This window comes from Falco cherrug, chromosome 5 (assembly GCF_023634085.1).
Source record: "Falco cherrug isolate bFalChe1 chromosome 5, bFalChe1.pri, whole genome shotgun sequence".
In the NCBI taxonomy this organism is placed as follows: domain Eukaryota; kingdom Metazoa; phylum Chordata; class Aves; order Falconiformes; family Falconidae; genus Falco; species Falco cherrug.
The window spans coordinates 74,627,400-74,655,138 of record NC_073701.1 but is presented as its reverse complement, the minus strand read 5'-3'; the positions used below and the strand labels follow the sequence as shown (position 1 = coordinate 74,655,138).

The following is a 27,739-nucleotide window of genomic DNA, read 5'->3' as shown; positions in this document are numbered from 1 at the left end:
TGTTCCTTTAGACAGTGCTTGTCCTGTGGTGAAAATCCCTGAAACAGCTCTGATTTCTTCTCTGCAAAAGTCAGTCTTAGTCCAAGAATCATCACTGAAGTAATTGAATCCTGTGACTTAAACCAAGAGGTTTTGAGGGGAAAATGTATTACCAATTTATTCAGCAGAATGGTCAAGATAAAACAGGAACCTTTCTCTTGTCATAAAAATATCCTGTCTCCCTCCAACATCTCCTGTTCTTTCTTTCAAGGAACAACGTTTTGCCTATATGAACAGCCCTAGCCCATGGCCTTACCACTCTGCCTCTGTTCACAGAGGCACACGTGTGCTAAAATAGCCCCAATGAAAATAGTATCTATGAAAATGTGGCCACAGAGAATTGCAGTTTTTCGTAATGCCTTTAACTGAGATCAGTGCACCTGGGTTTAGCAGCGAAGCCTGCACCAATTTTGTAAAAGGAAGAGTAGGTAGAACCTCAATTACACATCCATTCAGCCATGCTATTGCTTATAACAGTGTCTGAGAGAAACAGGACATTTATTTTCAGAGGTCAAGATTAAGGAAGAAAATGAGGGGAAGTAACAGAAACTACCTTATCAAAGGTATCCCTTCCCAGGCAGCAATTATGGCAATCAGACTTCACTGTGCTGCAAAATTACCCTTTAAAAGTGAATTCTTTAAAAAAAACCCAACCAAACAAAAAACCCAACCAAAAGGCCCCACCCTGTTTTCTTAATTTGAACTTGAGGGTGAGTTTTTTTCTTTTTCTTTGTGGATTTTTTTAACTATTGAATTGACAATAACAGCATTATTTAAAGAAAACAATAAAGCCCATGTTTTTCACGTTTGCAATCTTTTACAGTTCTATAATTATACTTTTACCCAATTTCTTTTGTAATTCTGGAGAACAAAGCAATTTACAAGTCTCTGTAGAAAAATGCTGCAAAACTACCAATTTAATTATTTTAATATTTCAGGAACATATTCAGCTCAGCAGTGATCACAACTATTTGTGCCAATCTATATCAGTAAAATCAAGAGAGCTGTTAGCATTCAGTAACGATTTGGAAATTGAACTTGATGTTTCCCAGCTATCATAACAAGGTTAAAGCCTGAGACAGTGTTAAACTCCCAAACTCCCCAACAGTAATGAAGTTATACTGATTGACATCGGCGGGGAATTGTTTGCTGCTATACGTTCACACTAACGGAAACTCTTAGAGAATACAAACTTAAAATTCATAGTACAGAATAAGTTCTAAAAGAGGATGAGAAGAATTCAAGCTGCACAACTAATTCAGCTATTAAATCAGTAAGGTACAGCTTTTGACACGCTCCAAGTCCCCTGTTCCACCAAAGTCCTTGTGAGTACTTTAGACCTTGACCTCATAGGATGCTGTGTGAGGCTCACCAAGGACGCATGGATCCCTTCACATCTACAGTCCACGTAGGCATTGCATTCTTTCTACACATATGAATACTGCAGGCAGTATGAATAGGCAAACAACATATAATCATCATTAATAAAACATTTACATAGATTCAGACACCAGTGGATAAATAGAGAATTCAGCCTTTTTAGAATGAAATAGAATTGGGACGCATGCTTTAGTTGTCATGCATTGGATTTTCATTTGAATAATACAACAAAGAAGAAAAAAATGAAACAGAAAAGAAAATTAAGAAGTGGCTTATTTGGTTGCCAACTCCTTTTCATTGCATTTATGTAAAACAGGCTGTTTCCTCAAATCACCAAACAACTCTAATAGTAATTTTTATTTTCATGGCCTTCCTTATCTGAGAGATCTTGCAGATTCCTGACCCATTCAAGTGTTCTGTATGAACAATACACAATAGCAGCATTATATCAAATCAACAGCTTTATTGCAGCACTACTGTACTCATGGATAGAGAAATACAGAATCAAATCCTTGCCTCTGTGGATGGCAAACAAGCCCAAATTCTTAACAGTGATAGTGGTGCTCACGCCACCTGCAGAGACTGAACAGACAAATTCTGCTCATTTATTGATGCACTGATGTATCGATGGCTTAGTGAGTGAACCCATGTAGTTACACTGGACTCTGATTATCCATACTCATCTCTTCTCTGTGCTATCGCAGAACTCACTTGTGGAGATGGAGAGCGATGGCAAGGTGAGGTTAAATTCTCCTTAGTGCTAGTCTCTCCCATGCTATAGGACTGTGGCTGGTTTTTCCTCTGCTCAAGCTTTTTAGTAGCACAGAAAGAGTAGTACATAGGCCAGATTTAACAAAGCAGCTGGCCAGAATCATGAATCTAACCAAGGACAATGGCAGCATAACCCAAACTCTGCCTCCCAATCTGTTAAATAATCCTACACAGAACAAGAAAACAAAAACAAAAACAAACTAAAAAAAAACCCTAGATGTGTGCTAAGGGATACATTTTATAAGTTCTATAGTTGCTTTGATGTAATAGCTGCAGAATAATATTTGCCAAGATGATGCGATATTCTTCAGCTCCCAGAAGTGAAAATTGGGCTGTATCATTCATAATCAGTTTTCTCATCTCAAACTTGGCAGCACGTGTCATTGGAAAATAAGCTTGGAAGTACACTTCAGTGAGAGATTCACGGAGCAGTGGAGACAAATCTAATGGAACGTTTAATTATGTCATATGTTTTTACAAGTGGAGGTGAAGGGAAAGAAATCCCCATCCATCTGCAGGGTCACTATTTTCCATTCATCTCAATGTGGTGTTCCTAGCACCAAACACAGCCATCACCTTGAACAGGCTGGAACTGTGTGTTGTTGCCACCCCATAACTGGCCAAGGAAATTGTTCTTTAAATGCTCCCATGTTTTCTGTGGTCCGTCTTTGGGGTACAAAAGGAGAACAGGTGTATGACGGGAGACTGAAGTGCTGCAAAGAGTCCTGTACAGAGACATGTTCCTCTACCTGCTACACACTGCACTTCTGTGCAATACTGTCTGCACGGAGACAGTACACAGCCTGGGGAGAACAGAGCAGCTCTGCACAACGACCTACATACGTGGTACGAACAAAACCACAGATCAACCCATTTCAAACCTTCCTCTCTCTCCAGCAAATCCCCATTTTCACCTCCTTCTGTGTTGTTACGCCACTAAATTAAAAGCAGTTTCTATCAGGGATTATTTAACACCTCTGATGGAGCACCTCACAGGAATAAAACACATTTTCAACCTTGTGCCATGATCCTGCACCAGAAGTGGACTGGAAGAATGCAGTAGCAGAGCACTGCAGAGCCTCCTGTGCATGACTTCTGGAATAAACAGGCTGAGAGTCTAGTTTCTGTAATTACTCATGGTTTTCTTCTTTCCATGTAACCTACACCGTTACTAATCCTTCTGGCCAGCAGCGTGCTTTGTACTTTGAATTTAATGGACCTGATGATATCAATCTGTTTAAGCTTTAACTTGGAAGGATGGTTAGTGGGGTGCAGATCACATCTTTATAGGTGCTATATGGAATCACATAATGAAAGAAAATTCAGCTCCTATAAACATCACTGTATTGTCTGGGGATGCAGTGCATTATTTTACAAGATGCAGAAAGTTAATGCCTGCAGTAATTTAACAAAATTCTACCAGGGACATAGACAACTAAATTAATTCTCACTTCAACTGAATGAAAGTTTGTGATGATACTTCACTTGAGCAGTAAAAATTGCACTCCAACTTTGAAACTGTACAGAGACACAGTAATATCTAACTTTGCTTACGCTCTTATCTAGTAGGTTAAAGTCATACCTCAAATGACTTATGGGCTTTTTTCCAGTGCCTAAGCCAGGCTAAGGTGGTAGCGTTCTTCCTCCTCTTAAGATCAGTCACAGCAGAAATGGGGAAATAAAGAGTAATCACTTCAGAAAAGGCTTCAAGAAATGAAACACAGTGTTCTGCCTTATTTTTTTAACTGTATTTAAGGTGATTTTCAGTCTAAAACAATGGTGTGGTTTCAGACTGAGTTTCTAAAAAATTCAGAAAACTGTAGAAAAATTTAAATGTGTCACAGAATACTTTATAAATTTATCTTCTGAAGTCGCCCATGCATTCCCTCCACCACCCAAACAGCTTCACAGAAAACTGCCACATGGTCTAATTCTGTGTCACTGCCCTGGTTTCAGCTGGGATGGAGTTAATTCTCTCCTCAGTAGCTGGTGCAGCGCTGTGCTTTGGATGTGGAGCACATCCGTTGGTGGCACACGGTGGTTTGGTTGTTGCTGGGTGGTGTCTGTACCAAGCCAAGGACTTTTCAGTTTCTGGGGCCCGGCCAGCGAGAGGGCTGGGGGGGCACGGGACACTGGGAGGGGACACAGCCAGGACAGCTGCCCGAACCAGCCAAAGGGATGTTCCATACCATAGCACGTCATGCTCAATATGTAAACTGGGGGAAGAAGGAGGAAGGGGGGACATTCAGCATTATGGCGTTTGTCTTCCTGAGTAACTGTTACATGTGACGGAGCCCGGCTTCCCTGGAGGTGGCTCAACACCCACCTGCCCATGGGCAGTGGTGAATGAATTCCTTGTTTTGCTTTGTCTGTGTGCAGCTTTTGCTTTACCTATTACACTGTCTTTATCTCAGCCCACGAGTTTTCCCATTTTTACTCTTCCAACCCTCTTCCCATCCCACTGTGGGGCAGTGAGCGAGCGGCTGCCTGGGGCTTGGATGCTGGTCAGGGTCGAACCATGACAGCCATGTACCCTGAGACCTGGGACATCACTCCGTGGGAGTGTAAGAGGTACATTTTTTTGCTCAGGGTTTGCTGTCTCTCCAAAACCATAATTATCCTCTTAAAATTCAGCTTTCATCTAAGTCTTTGGTAACTGTTTGTGAGCACAGACATTTCCAAAGCAGAGCAAAAAAACAGTTACCGTACTTTACATTGTAGACCATGCTATAACGCATCTTCAATGATAACAGCAATGCTGTGAGCCTCAGAAAGCACTCAGAAAGTCAGAAAAACTTCTGCCCTTCTACAAGAGCATGATATGGCCTCTGGCCGTAATGTATTTAAACACACCCTCAGCAGCCCCTCCACGTTTCCAAACTCAGTGAAATTTACCATTAGGAAGTTGTAGTGACTAATGAGCTGTACGGAATTTATAAGGGGAGTTTTGCTTTTTGAAAATGAAAGTGATATACGTAGCACATAAGTGTTTAATGTCTTTTTACTATGCTTTCCCCATGACCTTGAAGGCAACTCTATAAGGGTTGCTCCTTCAGTACAAAACATTACAACCTTATTTCTAGAATTTCAGTTAGAATATCTAAGTTTTGAAGTCATCATTAGGTTCACTTGACCTAAGGTTACAAAAATAAATATATCATTGCCACAGTATCATGGAAACATCGGTATACAGGCAAGCTGCTCACCGCATGAAACCCTTACTGAAAAATGACAACATCACTTCCAAGGTCTGTACTGAGTTAAAGGACAAAGCTGCACTTGAGTTTCCTCCACAATGTATCTGCGCATTTCAGGCCATTCCACTGTCTGATGGACAAAAAATACCAGGTACAAGAAGCATTTTGTTTTTATAACAAACCCTTCTACTTTATCTTTTCTATTTTCCTTTATGCTTATCTCCTTTAAAGGTTCCTTCTTTTGTAGAAGGGAGAACTTCAATCTGTAACAGGGTTTTTAAAAAAAAAAAAACTTTAATCTTTATTCAGAATTCTCTTTTATGATGCTAATGGAGGATTACACAATAACTAACATTTTCTTATGTTTATTATTGTTGCCAAAGTCTTCTACGTTTAATAAAAGAGGGACAAAGAGAGACAGTATAATTGCATCTTGCAGAAGCCTTCTCTTTTCTTTTAGACTATATGGCTTTTTCAGATCTTCTAAAAGAATTTTAATAAAATAGGAACTACTTAACAGAAATAAATTCTTTAAAGTGTAGAGCTTGTATATCTTCCTCAACTTACTAGGCAAAAAAGCTCTTAGCAACACAGTGCCTCACGGACTTCAAATATTTTTGGGAAAAAACAGAAGCTGGTGGAAGCATGGTCACCACTGAATCCCTCAGATATCCTGGCCTTTCTTCCACTTCTTTTCTGCGGTTCAGAATGAACAGCTCTGATCCAGGCCATAAATAATCTTGCACCTTACTCAGAAGAGTCTAAAAATTAAAAATCTCTACAAAAGCTGACCAGACATATCAGAGTTAGGAGATGCAAATTGAAGATAATGACAGGAAAGAACAGGAGTAATTAAACGCACTCTTCTTGTGAAGATGATGAAAGGAAGGACTTTCTCCAAAATTCACCTCTCTTTTCCAGAACATAAAGTACAAAACCAGAACGACAGCTATTCTCCAACAGCTTTAAAATCCAGACCAGTTAAATTGTTTCTGGCTCAAATTGCCATGTTTCTGAGTCAGTACAATTTTAACTGTGTATTTAAATAGTAGTGAGTTGGTGCACAAACCTTGATGAAGGTACAGATGCATTTGCATCATAGATAAAACTGAGCGAGGATCTCATGGCAAGTTTTGAAGCACTATAGGAAATTGAATTTATTTTTGAAGGACACAAAGATACAAATTAGCGAACATATAGCTATCCCCTTTCTATGTGATGAACAAGGGAAAAAAAACCCTGCCCCATAGCTTTTGGTAATCAATATGGAACTCTACATTATTTGACATATTCCTTGAATTAAACCCTGAATAGTAAAATGACTCAGCTGTACGTTTCACCATCTCCTTACAGGACTTAGAAGGAAAGAAGAGAAAGAGAGAGATATGAAACCAGCCTGATTTTTATCCTATCCTTGAGAAGGTAGCTGTACTAGATTATCTACAGGACATAAACCTTGAGGTGTATTTGGGAAAGAGCCTTGGTACTTGTATGGACTAGACTTACAAAAGTTCCATCACCTGGGCATTAGCTTTAGTGCAAACCACCTTCTCTCACCTATGTAACACCTTCAACCTCCAGTCATAAGCATCTTTTCCCTGCCTAGTTGCTGAAGTCTTGGAGTCAGACACCAAACCACCAGCTTGCTGAGCAGGGAGTCAGCCAGGGTTTTAGTAATATTGAGTCAACAAGATAGGGTGTTTCTCTCTTCCCTCCACCAGCATTTTTTTCAAACAAAATTAATTACTACTTCTGTGCTTTGTACGGTTCCTGCTTTATTTTACATGAACATTTAGAAAACATGCTCCTTGGGGGACCTGAATGTTTGCCTTAATAGAATCAATCCTGACATGAGCTAGGACATTCACGTGACTCTGCAGATCAGTGTTATGTGTGCTTAAGTACTTGTACTGATGAAAACTTAAGCAACTAAGAATTTCATTTCTCTGTAAGACTAGATGACAAAAGCACATGGATTTTGATGACCACAGATACAGACAAGACCCACAAGCCTACCTAAACCTACCTATATCTGTCTGTGGTTCTAACCCAGAGGTCCGTTACATTTCTATGGAAATATAAAGTAAATGGAGTATGAATAAGAATGATGGCTTCAGGCAACTATGGCAGTTTTTGACGTACAATCAAATACATCCTTATTTCATTCTGTTCAGACACATGGAAACATTGAACTGTAAGCTGTATATACTACCAAGATGTTGTTTTAGCTGCAACAATACCAGCTTCTTCACAGCAGGATTCTGGTAGTGTTGGCCACTAAGTGCATGTGATAGGCCAATTCAGACACAATTGAAGAATCTGAATGCTTTTAACCTATTTTTAATATACCCTAGCACCTCCCAAATTTTAGTACTGTATTAGCATCATCTTCTTTAATTAAAGATTCTCTTTGTTGCCTCTACTTCAATTTTTTTTTTAATTTTCATCTGAAAAATGCAATTGCAACCCATATTATTCTATGTTATTCTGATTAGATAACAGTACAAGATGGAATTAACATGCAGAGTATTATCTTCTGCTTTACGCTTCTTATATCAGAGGTATTCATAAGAAAATAAGAATGGTCAGGTACTGATGTTGGCAATATATAGGTACATGGGCTTAATGATGAATGATAAAATGTGCACTCCACAGATATGGTATAACCAAGTATTTCTATTAGTGCAAGATTAATTCCTTGCAAAAAGCTGTAAAACAACTGGAAGAGCCTCAGTCTGCCCATGATGCTTTAGATTACCTGCACTCATGCACATGGAATGATTTTGCCATCTTTCGCACATAGTTTCTATTCAGACATGAAGAATAGAAAGAGTATGCAGTTAGCTGGGCCTCATGAGTGCAGTTGAGCAAAGCACGGAGCAATCAGGAGAAGCAGCACAATGACTGAGGGGCTTTGCACCAAGTTGTGCTAACTTGTGTATATTGCAACTATTAACTGAAAACGTCAACAACTGTGTAATAGCACTGTACAGAGATGCATTCCCAATATCCTCTTTTTCCCAATTGCTCCCTCCGGCAGGGCAAAAAAGGGAAAGCCTTTTTATTATATGAGACTGCACAGAACAGAACAGCTACAGGGAGGTTTTGCATAAGTAGAATGAAAACGTAGTAGCCCAGCTCTTCATGCATGTGGTACCCAAAACTGTGGAGGGAAAAGAGCTGCTACACCAGCAATGCAAGCCCCGTCAGCAAATGTAGGTAGTGCTGATAACGCCACAAGCAAACAGAACCTGCAGAGGCTCAGAATCACTCAACTTGTTAGTGTAAGACAATGCAGAACATCTCCAAACTAACAAGATTTTTTTTTTCTTGTTTTCTTTTTTTTTCCCTTTTTTTTAAACAGATGCTGCTGCTGCTACTTCTACCAGGAAATCTTATGTAAAAACAGCTTCTGAAAGGAAATCTTGCCAAATCACCATTTTGAATGCTACCATAGTTTACATGTTCCAAAAATTCTAGGTCACAGGATGACTGGCTATTCTCCGGATTCTAAGAGCTTTTCAAGAAGGAGTGCACCATGTATTTGCCAATTGAATTTTTCTGTGAAATGAGGGAATTATAGCAGGACAGAGCTTTACTGCATGACTCCTGACACACCTGTGATCAAACTTTCCGTGAAGTGCTCCACAAATTCATCAGAGAATAAAAAATAAAAAAATTCTATTTTTGCAAGAAAGGCTAGTGTATTTTCAATTTAAAGCTTGTGGGGGCCTGGGGGAACCCTAACATTTCTATTTTTCTCTAAGATTAACAAATGCCAAACAGAATGACAGGTCAAGCATCCAGTCAAGTCGGTACCAATACAAGTTGAAGAACTCGCATCGTATCAAGATGAGTTGAAAAAGAAAGCTTATTAGTCTGTCAAAACCAAAAATGGTAATCAGAAAATACAAATGACTTGAAATGAGTGGTGGTGTGCGTTCTGTCATTAGCTAAAGACCACTAGAACGCACGTAGTGCCTGCACCGTCAGCAGCCTGCAGCGAATTTCATTCTTGCCTACATAGAAAACGATCCACCCTTCTTGTGAACAATGTGAAAGTATCTTAGCAACACATCGCATGTATTACTGATTATTTTCAACAGAGATACAAAGGAAATACATTGATAAAATAATGGCACATATAATTTATTACCGTGAAATCTGATACTAATCTCTTAACTGGGAAGCATGTTGTTGTCTCCCAGGCCCTTTTATATATGGTCCATGCCAACCTTTTAAAATTCAAACCCAAGAATTTTAAAACTGAAATTACAACAGTGTTCTGCATTTAAATCCAGATCACTGCTTTCATTTGAAATACAATCTGGAACTTCTGCATTATTATAACTATTTTTTTAAACCAAAATATATTTCTGCTGTCTCCACAGTAACAACATTTGCCTATTCAGAATAATTGAAATAAATTTGACAGAATGATTGGAACAATCCATATTAGATTGATAGCTAGTCAAGAGGTTGATGTTTTAATAACAGTAATAAATTGAGAAAAGAAAAGTTCATTGGGTAGAATCAAAACCTCGAGATACAGGAGTATTATAAAGTTGTGACAAACTGTCATGGGACATAAACAGGGCATCAGTACCCACAAGATGAAGGGAAATAAAAAGGAAAGGACTTGCAGAAAAGAGTTGTCCTCAAAACAGTTTCCCACCAGTAAATTATAATTTAATCTCACCCCTAAGTGGTGAAACCAAAGTTTTATTCACTATCAGATGTTAAAAAGCACATCTTTAATCTTCATTCTCTATTTTACTTTTTTCCTCAAAAGTATGTATTATAGCCAGGCTACTTTTGAATCTAAAACCACGGTGCCACCAGAGGCACTAGTCCTTTGACCTTGGTCTAACATGCACAGAAGTTTTGAAATTCTTTTTTCATAAGACACAGAAGATATGAACAAGGGGTACCTTGTTCTCTAAAGGTAGGGGCATGACAAAAATCTCAAAGCCTGAAAAAACCTTTACAGTAGCCTCAGTTGTGTAATTGTGGCATAGAGCATGGAGTCCAAACAAATCAGCAAAGACCTGGGCTCCAGTCGGTGTAAGGAGGCTACTGAATGGCAGGCACACTTCAGAGACACAGATGTGAGCAAGCTGGTCATTTGGTGAACCCAAACTTGGCCAACTGCTTAACAATCCACATGCATTGCTCATTATGCACCGGATGATCTATTCACCAGGAAGCCCATCCTCACTATCGCTGATTTTCTTTTGTGTGATTGTAGATGAAAGCCCCAGAAGAGAAAAACAAAAGAACACCCTGCCAAAATTCATGCTGGACCTTTTTATTCAATGATGCAAATATGGATTTAGTAGCTTAATTTGGTGACCCAGTTCTGAATATTGACTGTTTTACTTAACTCCTGTTCTTCTAGTCCTGTTCTTTTAGTTGTGTTGCTATTGTTCTGAATTTCTAGGATCAGCTGTTGGTGCTCCATGTTCACTGTCCCATTGTTCTTCAGATGAAAGTCACCAAGTAAAGATTACCTGTTTGTCTGACAGTTTGTCTTCTATAGAATGAGACTGAGAGAAGACAATGAGGATCAAGGAAAAAAAAAAAAAAGCTTTACATGATACTAAGAAAGGCAATAAAACCAAAGGTCATCCAAAGACATGAAAAGTTCCAAAATGAAGAAGCTTTTTGAGGCAACTTCAGTCTAAGCAGTTCTAATGTTCCCAGGTGAATTGCATTATCCATGCTTTATCATAAAACTTGTACAATCTGGCATGAGCTTCTGCCTTTATGTAAAGTACCTCGGCTTCCCTCAAGAAAAAAAAATAATCAATTTTTTGACCTATTTGACTGCAGATGGAAGCTAAATTTATCTACAGGATATATTTTAAAATCTTTTAATATCAAGAAGACAGTTCAGAAAGATCATGTAGTAAATAAAAAATGGTTTAGAAATCATAGGAATACTTACATTCAATAATGCTGGACCTTCTGTTAATCATATCTGTAAGTATCATAATTTCAAAGATAATTTTGTTATTTCATGAAAAAGGTCTATCTAAGGTCATTTAAGACCTTGAGGCTGGAAAAGCCTACTGTCATAGGGTGATCTAGTCCCTACCCAGACTTAGAGCTGCTTTAGGCGAGTCCAGAGCTATGACTTGTACTTGTAAAATAAGGTAATTGTGGCCTCCTCTATTATTTGCTGTTCTTGTTCTGCAGAGACAAGGTACTTTATCAGATTTATGCTACTGGCCCTCCAGTTTCCTGCTAGTTCTCAAGTAATCAATAAGATTAGTGCTATCATCAAAATTCATTTACAACTGCCACTATCCTTTAGTTATGTGAATTAGAGAACTCATTTTGCAATACTAGAAAGCCTCCTCAAAGTTTAAAGAAAATGGATCGATTCTTGGGGGCAATTATCACTAATATCACAACTGAACTTCTCATCTGGCATTATGCATGTGTTATATCACACATAAATAATTACAGATAGATATGATTAGCAACCGAAGCTTCTTACCAGACATTATTTTTTACATCACATGCCAGTTAACTTAAGAAATGTGATATACTTTTGTAGAAAAACTGCTTTAAAAAGGTCAAATTTGCAATGCCGTAACTTTTTCCTGCCTTATCTCCCAGCCACCACTCCCCCCCTGTAAAAACTTCAAAACTTCTGGTGACTTTAGTGGTATTATATCAATGTTCCCTCTGGCAGCGCATCAGATTACCTGTTACAGAATAACTTATATTGGTGCTGCAGTATATATATATATATATATATAAAAAAAAATTACTGATGTACTGATTTTGGATGATTTGATTTTGAAAATGGGAGAGAAAAGCACAGTGTTTAAGGGAACAGAAAGGAGGGAATGAAAGAGTGGGAAGAATGGGAGTTGGGGACAGAATTAGCAGTCTCAGTTTCTTACAGATGTGATTTGGGTGCAAGAATCTCAGAGAAACACAAGCTGTTCTAACTGTATAGCCAATGAAGATATCCTAATGTCTTCATACAACTTTTATGGGACATTCAAGCTGTAATATCTTAAGTGGCACACAACTCCTGCTCTTCGTTTCGTTATGTCTTCTCACTTCATACTGCAATTACACCACATCAGACACATTCCATCTCCCCTTTGCCTTGAACGGTATTTATTTTCTTTGGATACCTTTTATTTTAAAGTATTTAAACCAGATATATTAGTCACAGAATAGCTGAGAGTCGATGTCCTCAGTATGTAGAGCTGAGAAATTTCTGAGAAAAGGTGGCAGAAATTAAATGTTTTCTCTCTCAGGACTAACAGTACTGTATTTTCTAGGAGCATTGCTATTTATAGTTCAGGCATCTGTTTATCCTACATCTTAATTAAATATCATAATTCACGTTGATAAATAAATAAATACCCCAAACCTGTTTTTTTTTTTCTTTGGTTTTCTCTTCATCCGCTGCTTCCCACCGATGGCAGTGCAGTGCCCGCAGCCCACACACGCTCTGACCCTCAGCAATACTTTGTGCCCCCGACTGAGGGACAGCACAGTACCGACTGTAACCTTTACCACCTTGCTCTGAAACAGATAAAAAGCCCCATAAAACCACAACAGAAAAGTCAATACAAAGACACATAAGCCAATCTCTTTTAACCAGACATTCCCCGTGTCTGCACAGAAACAGATCAGTGTACGGTGTACACTTCTAGGAGGTAATTAGGAATCCTAAATGTAGTGAAGAAGAAACCAAGGTCTGTGGGCACCAGGTGAATCACTACACCTCATGCAAGTCAACCCAGGCACTGCCTGTGCAGTGGGTTTATTTGTCAACTGTTCTTTGCCTCTTATTTAGGCTGTCAGTTATTTGAAGCAGTGACCTCATCATCATCTTCTGGTACACGTGGATGTGCTGCATATAGCACAGCAGGGCCCTCATCTCATGTAATTACCTGATTTTGTTTAATTTTGCTTGAGGTACAAAAAAGGCTGAATATGCATGCCAATGTTTCCATTTTAAATACATCTTGAAGGTGTGCTCCGTTAGATACACAACAACAAGAACATTTCCCCAGAGCTCTGCATTGTTCTATTCTGAGCCATCAAAGACAAGTCTAAGCAATAACTAAGACTGTCTGAAAGAATAAAGTAGTCATTAAAGTTAGGTACTGTTATTTCCAGTGATGTAGACATTTCTTGACAGTATGGTGTGCTAAGCACAGGTTGTTTTATCCTAACATTAGTACCATATGATGTCAAACTGGCAGATCTTTTAATTGACAATATCTGGACTTCCTGATTTGCTTTATTTTAAGAACAACGCTGTGCGCTGAATTTCCACCCTTTAAAGAAACTTTTGACACTGAAGAAACTTATAAGAAAAATATATGAAACCACTGGCAAGTCTCTTTCACACATTTCCCTTTGAATGCTCTTGGCTATATACTTTTTAGAGGAGGAAGGAAGTATTTTACAAACAAAACTTGAAAGGCCTCATATTTGTCCACTCATAGATCAGTCAAATATATCTTGCATCCTTATTCAGAGTGGCAGAACTACACACACAGAGAGTTGGGTGCACCCTCACCAATACACAGTTATTGCCCACTTCTGCAAGTCTTTCCTCAGCTTGAAACTCAGAAACCTGAGATGAAAATCTGGGTATGTAACTGTGATATCCTTCAGTATTTACTCATCATTGTCACTCTCTTGTTATAGTGACCAATATGAAAGGTATTAGAACTAACGCAAGCTATGATACACCTACTAGCTCTAACCCCAGGGAGGAAAGCTTCATCAAACCACAATACACGCACCCAGAAGTTTCTTACTTCTGATTAGTACCCATGAAGATGACCACGAATGACTGTGGTTCCCTAATATAATACATTTCTCTGCCAGAGGGAAAGACCTTGCTCCTTTTGTAGATGGAAATTTCTCCAGGGCTGAAAGTGTGGAGTGAATTCTCTAAGTGTCTCGCCACCCCGCCACACTTTATACTTCAAGTAGAAACACATTTTATCAACTTCATTATCTCACTATGGTATGGAACTAGCTTTGCCATACATGACAAACAAAAGTCCAGAAAAAAAATAATAACCACTGCATATACTTTCTCTTCTGGCAAGAGAACTAGACAATAAAAAGAAGCATGCTGTAACATAGAACACTTCAACAACACACAGACAATACTGCAGCATGTAGGTTAAATTTGTTTATACATAGATCCGATTATACTAAAACAGAACAGAACAAAACCATATTTGAAAATGAGGCTCTTAAAGTCACTCTGAATGACCCCAAAGTCTAATTATTCATGGAAGATGAATAAAAATAAGAAGTCACAGCAGAAAGGAAGGATATTAATTGTTCAAAGGTTTCATATTTCCGGTTCAGTGCGTTAACTATATTCACCTAACACAGAGGAATCATAACGTCAATAGGCAAACTAAGCAAAAGAAGTAATTATTATCACTGTTTGGTACGTGGGGAACTGCAGCACAGAATGACTGCATTTCTTGCCTGTGGTCACTCACGTATAGCACAGGCTGAGTCACAAACAGAACCTTTTTTTCCTACATTGCTGACAAATGTCTCAAATAAACCATCCCTCCTCCAAGACTTCTGTGTTAATAGTAATACTCCATTATCCACTGCAGTAAGCCTCAGCCACACACCCAGTTCTCTCCATTCTTTCACCGTTATTTTTATCTGAACACAAAGACTAGGAAAGAAACTTCCTCATCCCCATAACTTTTTTACCCACCCACCCACCCTTTTTTTTTTTTTGTTTTAATTCTTTCACATTATCACTGTGGAGGATGCATTTCAGGGCTACATCCTCCACTGGAGTAAATCGGTGTAGTGGAATAGAGTCATTCACCTCAGCTACTGTCAATCTGAGGTTATATCCCAGAGGATCTCTTCAGATTAATAGATGATGTTTTACTTTTCTGAATCAGCTTGTCATTGTGATTAAACAGCACTGTAAGAAGTCAATGTCTTCCACTATCATTTCATATTCCCGGTCTCAAAGGAAGCATACAGACTCTATTTTCAACCACAGCTCCACTATTTTGCCAGCTCTTAAAGAAATGTAATTTGCAATTGCTTGGAAGGACGTATCAAAGGAGACAGGTCTGACCATGACTGTCACTACCAAAACTGCTTTCCTGTCATGTACTCCCCTAAAGCTTTATTCCTGCAATGACACAAAGTTATTGCTATCCCTCCTCACGTCAGTGAAGAATGGAAAGCTGGTTGTCCACATGGCAACTGCAGTTCGCCAAGAGCATTACCAAGTAGAAGGTGCAGCATGACTAAGTTGTTGTCTGCCTCTGGCATTCAGAGTCTTACATATGTTTCTTGGCCTTTCTCCAGATCCCTGGACTTGGACAGAGAGTGTCAGATACTGCTTACCTGTGTTTAACAACTGCCACTTCTTATGGCTGTATTTCTGTACTGTTGGAGAACTTCAATGGTCAGTGCTCCTAGATAACTTCAGGAATAAGTTTTAAGGTGCGCAAACTATGCTAAAAACCCACACAACAGAAAACAGGGAAGAAAATGCACGAGACAAACTTCAGTCAGGTCTTCTGAACCTGGAAAACTGTGCACCTTTCTTTCCCTCTTTTGTAATTTTTCATTTTCCCCTGAGATGCTCAGCATATTTCTCATCTGTGTTACTTTTTGGTTTCCCAACACTTGAAGTCCAGTCCTCCTGCTTGCTTTAAAGCAAGAGCTCTGCCCTGACAGAAAACCACTGTCCAGCCTTCCTTCTTAAGTGCACATTTTCTTTTATATTATTTCTATCTATATTATATTATATACTGTATCTTCAAAAAACTTCCATTTTCTTGACCTTGTCTGCTGGAAGCTTTATTGCTTTTCTAACTCAGTTTCAAATTAACTGAACTTTTTCTTCATTTTCTTGTTTATGTATCAGTTTCATTACTGCTGGCACACAGCTCTAGGGACAGAGCTAGTTAACGGTTGCATCCCGACTGCTGCAAATACAATCGCACATTCAGCCCTGGGATATATGCGTGTAATTTCTATTGACAATGCAAGGAAAATCAATTTCATATGGCACCGAGAACTGCAACCGCTTATGGAAGGTAGCATTTGACTTTTAGGGTTACATGGTCATTTCTAATTTGGTAGAAAGTGGCACTGCATTAGTAAAAATAGAGAAATGTAAGGATCAAAACCCCAACTGATTCATCCCATCCACACTGGCCACAATTTCCAAGGGCAGAATTGATCCATTATCCTCATTTCATGTGTTTTTGGCTCTTCCATTCTTTGTTGCATGCAGGGACGTACACTGGTATCAAGTACAATCCAAATTCTTATCCAGTAAAGCACTGGTTTCCCTGTCCTAACTACATTTGGCTTATTCTGATTTGAAACAGGTGTGAATTTAGTTCTCTGCTTCCTAGTTTCACAGAGGATACTCACTCATTTAATGTAAGTGAAAGATGTCTTAGTCTAACCGAGAAGGCTGAGAAACCAGTAGCTATGCCCACTGTGCTGCTAGGGCCAGTGCTGTCAGCCTGAACAAAACGCAAAGGACAGTAAAAACTCAAGGTCAAAGACTTTTTTATAAAGGTTCTCTTAGTTTCACTTGCAATTATACTTCTATAACTGAAGAAAAATTGTAGGTGCATTTTTAAAGAGAAAAGTTTGCCACCAAGTTTTCAGATTCTTTTCCTCTTTATGTGTCCTGGTTTCGGCTGGGATGGAGTTAATTTCCTCCTTAGCAGCTGGTGCAGCGCTGTGCTTTGGATGTGGTGTGAGGACACCGTTGGTGGCACACGGATGGTTTGGTTGTTGCTGGGTGGTGTCTGTACCAAGCCAAGGACTTTTCAGTTTCTGGGGCCCGGCCAGCGAGAGGGCTGGGGGGGCACGGGACACTGGGAGGGGACACAGCCAGGACAGCTGCCCGAACCAGCCAAAGGGATGTTCCATACCATAGCACGTCATGCTCAATATGTAAACTGGGGGAAGAAGGAGGAAGGGGGGACATTCAGCATTATGGCGTTTGTCTTCCTGAGTAACTGTTACATGTGACGGAGCCCGGCTTCCCTGGAGGTGGCTCAACACCCACCTGCCCATGGATGGGCAATGGTGAATGAATTCCTTGTTTTGCTTTGTCTGTGTGCAGCTTTTGCTTTACCTATTAAACTGTCTTTATCTCAGCCCACGAGTTTTCCCATTTTTACTCTTCCAACCCTCTTCCCACCCCACTGTGGGGCAGTGAGCGAGCGGCTGCCTGGGGCTGGGTTGACGGCGGGGGTTAAACCACGACATTGTGTTACAACCTTGTCACTGGAAATAAAATACGTTGCCTGCAGTTGGCTTTCTCTATATATTTGTCTGCACAAGAATTTGAGCAAATAGAGCGCTGCTTTTGCTCTTATGGCATCTGTTGCAAGATCTGTAATAAGCACATGGTTAGTCTGTACTCATTATGTGAGTTTGTGGGCAAGGGCTATAGTCAGTTAAATATTACTGCTGCATACTAAAGAAATCTCTCTACCTGTTGTAAAGTATAGTGTTTTGATGGCTAACCATTGCAACAATTACTCTTAGCGTACAGACAGAACTTAAATTAAAAAAAAAGGACCATACAAAGTAGGAAATTGAATACCAGCACCCTTGAAAAGTTCACGATTGAAAAACTAGTTAAGTTATATGAAAAAAAGAACACATTGAGAACATTTTCCCTCCTAAACATGAATGATGGAGATGGAATAAAATTTCATTAGAAAATATTAACTGCCATTACGATTGAGGGGATATCTGGGTGGCAATATATGCAACAGTGTCCTTTTCATTCACATGATTATGGAAACTTCTTTAGCTAGCCACATATCACCGTCTCTGCATTTCTTAGTTTCTTTATTTTAAATAAGTTAACTCCCACATTTCAGAAGGGCTACTTTCACAGGATTTTCAAGAAAATTTCAAAGAAAATATACCACATGGGCACTATATTTTTTTCTTTTTTTTCTACCACCACTATTGAAGAGTCTTCTACTTTATCCAAGAATATGCCTGCTTACCCAGCAATTCAGCTGCTGTCATATGCACTACTACGCTATTTTTTAAAATCTGGTTCTCACTTAAAGATGCTCAATATGTAATATGATAACAACCTAAGAATCTAACCATGTAAAGTGACACAGAAGATGGATAAGTTAAAGCAGTGTTTATATGTTCCAAATTGGGATCTTCATGGTTGCAGTGCTACTTTTTGAACAATAAATTTGCTTCTTTAAGTCCTGTGTTTTACTTGACAAATGAAAACAGTTTATTATTGCCTTGATTAAAAACAAAACAAACCCCAAAAATATGCATCATGCCCATACTGCCAATAAACAGTATCTGTTACATTGTGCAGCAGTCGTAATACTGTTGGGTTTTCCTTCTTTTCAGTCTAGATCTCTGTCATTAACAAGTGTATGCTGGGGCTATAGTAAGTATACTCCTATGCTAACGACTCTCTCAGACATCCTAAGAAGTGGGATTTAATCTCAAAAGCATATTTGCACTTGCATTTGCACTTCAGCTGTGATTGTTTCTCAGCACTTTCAGACAAACCTAATCCATCATAAATCTCACATAAACGTAACGGTTTTGATTTCTGCATACAGGTAATATTTTTTAAATGTTTTTCTCCACCTTCCTTTCTAATCAAGGGATTAATGTAACTTGTGAAATTAAAGACTTTATTTATCTTCACCTTCCAAAGGAAAAGGGAAATGCCTGAGCATCGTTTTTTGGTGGAGCTGTTCAAAGCTTCATTCTTTAAAGTAATGAAAGAAAAAATGTACACCAGCACTCACAACACCACAGCTTTCACTCACTATCATGTAAGTAGCACAATCATTTACTCAGTGTACCTTCCTCTGCCCATCATTCCAGTGTCAAGCCTGCAAGTTCAAAGGTGCACTCTTTTTTTGCCTAATCTAGAAGGTCCACTTTTTGTCTACCAAGTGATTATTTCATAAGGGAAGAATAATGGAACTTACCCACTTTAAATGATATATTGTCTGTCAACCAAGTAGATCTGCTCTGAAAGACACAGCCCTGACAGTCAGACAAGGCTTACGTTACTCTGCTTAATTCCACGTCTACTGCGGAAATAGGTGGCTAATGTCAATAGCTATAAAAATTATTTTAGAAGTTTCAGAACATTTCAGATACAGACACCATTGACTTATGTAACAACAAAAGAACATGTGTGCAAGGCAATACGAACTTCGATTGCCATGCCTGCTGCACCTAAACAACAAAATTTCCTAGTTTACATGTTTCCTCTGTTGCCCTACTGTATTCTAAACCCCAAAGCATTATTATGTAAGGTATAAAACTGTTAAACACAAGGCAGATCAAACTCTCTGTCTGACATCAATTTAACCAGCCCATAAACCTCAGGGTTTCTTTTCCTTCAAATGTGTGCTTTCTGAAACTGCAGAATTAAAAATATTACTACTCTAGAGCCACAGCTTGTAAGACTGCAACTTCAGAAACACCATGCATTTTCAGAAATTAATTCAGCATTACACAGTTCAGTTTCTCAGCAACAACGCAGAACACATGAACCAAGCCACAGACCTATTTACAGGAGGACTGCTTCATCTAGAGTCCACCTCTTCACACATTACAAATGACCTCAGCAGCATTAATTCAAATAATCTGTTGCCACTAAGAAAATAGATTTGTTCATCCCCACCCTACTCACATGGCACTGTGCGGAGGTAGAGATTGTCTCTTATGATCTGCTGGAGCTCATGGTCTACCGAACCCTTCTGGAACCGTAAATTGAGGTAGTGACGAAGGTCCTTATCAACAATGCCTCCTGTCAAGGAAAAGACAAATGAAAGCATGATTTTAAAATATATTGCTTTGACGGAAGCAATGAATCACTTGTAAAGTCTCAGTGGCTCATTTTCCTTCATGTTTCTGTCACAATGGATGACAGAAGCACAAAGAGCTTTCTGGTTAAGGCATGCAGTAGGTATAATGTTATTTAATATTGGTAACTGTAAAGGTTAAAAACAGTTAATGACAACTAAGTGGCCAAATCTGTACAGTTCAGAAAATACATACAGGATTATAGTCAGTAGGATCAATTTTTTTTCTGTACAAAACTGGAACATGTCGTTATTATACCTACACATATATCCAAATAATACATTATTACATATTATGTTCCCCATGACCTTGTACCGATTTCCCACATGCTTATTAAAACAAAAAATATTGGTTCAAAATGTCTTTGAAACATTCGGTGTTTTCAGTCCAAGTGTAACCAGAATGAAATGTAGCTGTACTTGATGATCATAAAATCATAAAATACGACATAATCTTTTGTGTTATTTATTTCTAATAGTACTCATATCTGAAAAAGGTACTATAGCAAGCAAGGGTACACATCTTATTTCTACTACTGAAAAGAGTCATTATTAATATAACACCTTAGCATAACACTGCAAAAATGGGGGGAAAACAGTTTAAAATCCTCTATTTGCCACTTTCATTACAAGTTTAGGATGAAACATCTTAAAATATTATTTAGCCACTGCCCATTGTCCCAGGTTCCACTATTAAAGGCAGGCCTATCAATCTAATCCAACATGATTAATAAAAATGTCCTGATATAGTTCCTCTCCATTTCTTTAAACTTTTACATTTCTTTTAACCTTGAGTATGGATCATTTTTATAATTATGGAAAAAAGTCTATAAATAACTCAATTTCTTCATTCTCTGAAATTCTGACATAAGGAAAAAATACAGAAAATCATTACTACACTGAGTTTGGGCATATATTCTCAGCAAGAAAAATTGCAGGCAGATAGATCCCTAACTTGTTGCTTCACACATTCGACCTTAAAACATTTTTTCAAACGGCTTTTGCTATTGAAACCTTTGCAAGAAGCCTTATTGACACACTGCATAAAGATTTTCCTGTAAAAAGGCACAAATAACATCCCTACCTAATTATTTGAAAATCACCGCAGAGCATAAATAGCTGTAAATTAAAACATTTCTCCTTACAGCTATTCCTATCAATCTGCCAATTACAAGTCCATAATCTTATTATTGCTGCTTTTTGTCAATAACTTCAAAACCTTTTGTTCCAGGTTTTTAAAAAGCTCATAAATAATTATTCTCATGTTTAGCTAAAGGCAAAAACACAGCACACTCTCATAATCAAAAGAAGAAAAAAAAAAAAGCCCCAACTCATAACAGACACAAAGAAATACCTGTGTACCCAGTTCCCAGAGGCTGAGAACTTCCATGCAGATCTCCAGTCTTCCAGGATCCCAGCTAAGCCACTTAGTCTACTACTTTGGTACCACTAACATTGTTTCTAGCAACGGGCTCTGTTTGCAGACCAGAACGTCCTCACTCCTGCCAATTTCTTATGAGATTTCAGAGGAGGTGAGGGCTAGAGGGCTAGAGGAGGCTGCAGAGAGATGCTCTGCTCCTGAACAGGATCAGCTGTCCTTTCTGACTGGCTGCAGAGAGTAAAGGTCCTGCAGCTCTTGCTCTTCTCACTCTGATATACAGGACATGCCCAGTGATGCAGATGCTTTCTGGCAGCCTCAGAAAATGCCAGCTCGAGAACAACAGCTGTAGCCTGCCCGCTGACAAAAACCTGAATCATTCAACTCACGACACAAGTAAGTTTAGGAACCTACACAGATTTCTGACCCTCAAAGTGCATTTTTTATTTACAGCTTTTTGCTTCCAGCACAGCCATTTACTTCACCATGTGTTAATGAATGCACTAAAACCTCCTAAGCACTTAATAAAAAGAGTAACCTGATATTTTTTGCAAATTGCATATTCCGAACTAGAGCATAAAATATATATATTTACAAGAAGAGATACCTATAGCCTTCTATTTGTTACATACAGATTCAAAAGCAAAAGTTTGTAACAGAAATAAAACCTGTACACAGTGCAGAGGAAAAAAACTTACCAGCTTCCAAGCAAAAGGGAAACATTATTTTTTTCTTAATATCTGAGTATATACTGCAACATTAGCAAAGCTAGTTTAAAGAGCAGTCAGATGAACTACAGACAGCACATGTACTATTACCAAATATTCTTCTTTGAGTCATTCTGACCCAACGTTTTTCAAACCTTAGGGCATAAGCAGCCTTTTTTTTTTAGAATCTGGTAAAGCAATGAATTTTACATCCTGGCAAGTGTAAAAAATGAAGTAGTTTGAGAATCCTGAAGAGCAAATAGAATCTTTTTAATTCATCCTTCCAATTGTCATTCTTCTGCTTTTCATCCCTAAAAAGCTCTGTTGTTTTACCTGATGCTTGTCAAAAGTATACTTCACTCCAAATGTGTTTTCCAGGTATCTGTAGTACCTGAGCTTTTCAGCAGCCTGATCCTTTTAAATTACAAGCGTAACAACATCTTGACTGCTAGTATGGGGCCATAAGACTTTCTGCAAGAATCTATAGTGAGTCGCAAGTATGTAAAGCCTTGATTTAGCAGCACTGAATTAGATCTTGTATTATAGACTATATAAATCAGGAATAGCATGAGTAATAACAACAGGACTGTGTCTTCCAAAAGGCAGAAATAACAGGCAGAAAATGTTATCATTTGATTTACTCTGGAGGGAAAAAAGAAACTTAGTGACACTGTCAATAAGTTCATAGAAAAAGAGGCAGAAATGAACTGTTTTTACAGGCAGTAACAATACTCCACTATTTAGTGGTCCAATCCAATCCAGTAGACATGTGACTGACTTGGTTTCTATAAAATTCAACTTTCCTTTATTTTGCTTTTTTGCATTACACTGAAAACCATTTACATGCTGGAAAATCCCTGACATGAACCTAAGCCCTTAGTTTTCTATTACTCCCAGCCAGCACACAGTGAGGAGCTCAACGATGCTGAGGGGCTGCCAGCACCTGTCACTTGGTACCACCAACCCCACCACAGCCGCGCAGCAGCTCACGAAGAGGAGCTCAGGGAGAACCAGCTCACGAAGGCCACATCCTGCTCGCTGTGCACGGCATGAAAAGGAAGAGCTGTTGTGTGTCCGAGGTATTATACAGCACAAGCTTTAGAAACCCAAACCCAGAGACCATAATTTAAAACGTTTGTTGGCCGCTGCCATGGGAGGAGGCTGACAACTGCACCATAGAGTATACCCTGGCTTGTAGCCATGCAGGGCTTTTTTCTTTTTTTTTTTTTCTTCCCCCTGGCTTGAGGCCTATACTCCGTTTCAGTTTCATTTCACTCCAATGAATCCCATTGCTTTGATAGCTTGGAAATATAGGATGTGAATTAAATACTTCCAGTAATAATCTCTTGCATAATGTATGCCTGGTTTAGGTACAGCTACCAATCATGATGGCAAACTCATAACCGTGACTGAATTTGATTCCAGAGGTTATAAAATTAGATACACTTGGATGAACTAAAAAATGCTCTGTTTGCATGTTATACTTAAGAATTTAATGAGCAAAGTATATCTTTTTACAGTGTTTTAATGTATTTCTATCAAGTTTCCTTCCCTTTATAAAATGAAGTAGCAAAGTCCAGTCAGAAAAGAAAGAACACACATACAAAACGGTATTGAATAGTGTGTAGCTCGTTAAAAGATTCAAAACTGAAGAAGATAATTGCCATTTCCGAGAAAATGACAGGGATAAAGGTTTATAATTTTCTCTAGTCCTAAACATTGTAACTGCTTTTCTGTAACTTTCTATTCAGTAACTCGCTGATGCTGCACCTGGAGCCCACTCTTGTATTTCATTTTTCAGTGAAAGACTACTTGCAAACACAAATGTCCCTCTTGTTCTTACCATGTTAGCTCTAAATAATTTATTTCCTACCCTTAACACAATTTTTGCGGTTATAACTTCTCAACAAACATTTCTGAGTATTCACTGATTACTATTTTCTCATCTTGTATCATAACCTTTCAGCAAATTGACTTTCCAAAACCTGATGTGGTAAATTATTTGTTTTTCAACAGTATAATCAATTGCATCTCAGCCAAGAATAATTTGCCTTAGATATTTTATTTGCTGGGATTAAAATTTAAAAGATTCCTGTTTCCCTGGGTTCTATAAATATTCCTGATTAGAAATATCTATAAGTAAGACTCACATCTAGATTTGCATCTGTACACAACCTGTGTCTGAGGAAAATAAAGGAAATATCTCAGGACCTGTACCCTATGAAAAGACAAGCTTATAAACTTTTAGTACAAGCTGCCTCCCTTCTTCTGTTGCCCTGCTTGCATCAGCCTGTCTCCCCTTGTTTTCACCAAGCTCCCACTCCTGACTGTAACAATAAGACATGTATTTGGCAAACTCAAATGCCTTGGTGGACCAGGTTTTCACCAGCTTCAGTAGGACTATTGTACTGGAGAGTCTCACCCCAAATATTTACTGAGGTGCTACCTGAAACTTTGCCTTAATACTGTGGTATGCCTCCGTGGGCATATGACAATATCTCAGGTTTCTTCTGCACCAGTAGAAGATACATAGTTCAGTGCATGCTAGACTAACTTATCTTTCATCATTCACAGATGATCTAACTGACCACCTGAATTATTTAAACCAGATATTAGGAATATCTGCTCTATTAGTTCTTTTCTCTAGTGATAATATAAGAAAGGCTTTTTCCCATGAAAGTGGATGTAAGAAAAAATTTTTGGGTGACTCTGTCCAGGATATAGCAAGAAGATCACAGCCATCGTAAATAAAAAGCTGCGTACATGGTTTAATTGATCATTTCCGAATATTTTTTTAAATGGCTCCCTAAGAATTCAGAATATCTGTAATTATCATATACAACCCCTTTCAGTCATCCCCATCAATTCAGTGACATCATGGCCACTTATCCATAAAAAGCTCCATGAATTTTCATTCTGGTATATACAACCTAACCCGAGGTGACCTCTAATTCCCCTCCTCCAGCCTTGTTCTCCAGACCCACACAGCTCTAGGCTGGTGTGTGCACAAAAATCAGCAATGCAGGCTTGAGCAGCAGCGAGGGTCTGGCACTAGCCAGCTGTGAGAGAGCCTGTGCCAGCCAGGGCTCCACAACACACTGGCCAATACACATTTCTCACTGTGAGCTTCCTAAAAGTAACTGAAAAGATTTTAAACATAAAAAAATACTAACTGCCACATCCTCTCTTCTCTCAAAGTTTCTCCACATGGTTCTCTCAGGAGAAGAACATCAGACTTTTTTTCTTCCATAGGTCCAGTGATATTTTATTGCATTAACTTCAAAAAAAAAACCTTAAGAAAGCATTCATTAATGATGGATTGATGATTATCATTACTCATATGAATTGCAAGTGTTTGTAGCACAAACAATACTTTTAAAATAAATTAAGTATGTCTTATCTTAGTACTGGATCAATAAAGATGTCATACATTTAACATTTCTGAACCAGTAGGAGATGGTCTGCTTTAATAATTTCTTCAACTGGCAAAAGTAACCAGAAAAATCACTTTTAAGTAAGAATATGAAAATTCCAGTATCAAAAATCTCAGTTGGATTTTCTAAGCGTTTGTTATTAAAATACAGCCTGCAGCTAAGCCTATTATTTAAGGGAAATTATTCTCAACAAACCTATCCAGTTCTCAGAGGAGTATAAAGGTGAGTGTTAGCATTTCACTAACCATCGTACATTGGGCATATTCAACCCTGGAATTTCCTTCAGGTTTCCATGTAAAATATGAAAGCACTGTAACAGCAACCTGAAAGCAGTACTAAAAAGGTTTAGTAAATTATAAGGAACATGTGTTACATTCCAGTCATTAGCTGACGACTACACATTTTATTTTTAAAGCCTTCCTATCCCTAAATTAAAGTGTGTGGGTCTTTTTGAACTTCTGCCTTCCTTCCACCACTACCTTCAGCCAAGTCTGCCATCAGACTTATCTGCAAAGTCTCAAACCATCAGGGTTGAGCTATCATCATTGTGGAACGTGTGGCAAGATGAAGTGTGATGGAAAACCAAGAGGGAATTATGCAAGAAAATTAAGACTCCTCAAGAAGAAAATTAATTTCTTTCTTACTTGGGACTACTCCAATAAATTCTATTTCATGATCTTTTACTGAAGATCTAAACAAATTGCAAGAGCAAAGGCTCTGGAAAAATGTACATCTTTGAGTTCTTATACGTGCCTTATATGACGAAAAACGATTTAAGATACAGTATACTGACGGGGAAATGGCCTTCTCTTTTATAGCCTATTTTTTTTTCTTTGTTCATGGATTATATTACTAGCCTCTTTGCTTATTGATCTTTTATATCATGTATCATGTACATGTGTATTATATTTATCGCACATTTACACTTTGATCCTTAGATATACCCTTTGATTTCTCCCTCCTACCATTTTAAATTCAAAGTTTTCAAATACAGGAGTGTAGTGCTTACAGGATAAATTCCATAGGGATGGTACTATGTACAGACTATAGATTGTATTAAAAAAGCCCAGCAAAATCTAGCCAAACAATGAATAATTTTCTCCATGATGAGAATTCATTTTTGGATGTATGTCTCTGTACAAATATGTAATTCCCTAATCTCTACGGGCAATGTATTTCACCAGCTCTCCTCAGACATGGAGACAGGCTGAAGTTTGCATACTCTTTGATCTTCACAGTGGAAAAAGTTTCCATTTTCTCTTTTGCTGGGAAGGGAGGAACCCTCACTGCCTAAGGACAACCTGGGTTCAGTTCACCGTTGGGTTACACTTGTCCCTGCAGTACCTTCTACCCTGGCAGTCTGAGTAAGGATCAGATCAACAGGACACCCTGAAGCAGCGATGAGACCAGCAACGCCAGGCGTAGACTGATCTTTGGAATACTGTGAAAGCATATCATGCCCTGGATTTATTTTCTTGGATTGGGGCTAACCTTAAACCTCTGTTTGAAATACGAGACCCAAGTGTGCACCATGCCAGAAGCAAAAATGTGGTTTGTAATGATACAGGAAGACTATATCAGCAGCTGAGCCAAACACATCTGCGCTCTGTACCGTATCTCAGACTACTGAACTTCAGTTCTTATGGCAATAGTAGATCTCCAGTCCTTGCGGCTGGAAAAACAGCCTTCCATTGTGACGCCAGTTGCAGCATCTTCCAGAGCCTGCTGGCAGCATGCAACATTGACTTTGAGATAGGCACTCCCAAGTCAACCTCAAAAAACTGCCATTTAACTAGTAAAAGCATTGCGTAGCTTTGCTATTTAGAGGTACTTGGTTTTGTTCTCACCCAGCACAGCTCTTGGCTGGAGTTTCTGGGAAATACCGTGACTGGTAAAAAGAGGAAAGTTTGGGGCTCTTTGCTTTGAGAATACTTATTTTTTA

At 38.6% G+C, this 27,739-nt stretch overlaps 1 protein-coding gene across 11 annotated transcripts in view; it reads right to left on the bottom strand.

Annotated features, from left to right (window-relative positions):
* Positions 1 to 27,739, bottom strand: part of MAGI2 (membrane associated guanylate kinase, WW and PDZ domain containing 2) — a 755,689-nt gene that overhangs the window by 505,237 nt on the left and 222,713 nt on the right. For all 11 annotated transcript variants that reach the window (XM_055712103.1, XM_055712104.1, XM_005443453.4 and 8 more), the window contains exon 2: positions 20,107 to 20,223. In XM_055712103.1, coding sequence (XP_055568078.1) covers positions 20,107 to 20,223 — 117 coding nt within the window. The remainder of the gene's footprint in view (positions 1 to 20,106; positions 20,224 to 27,739) is intronic.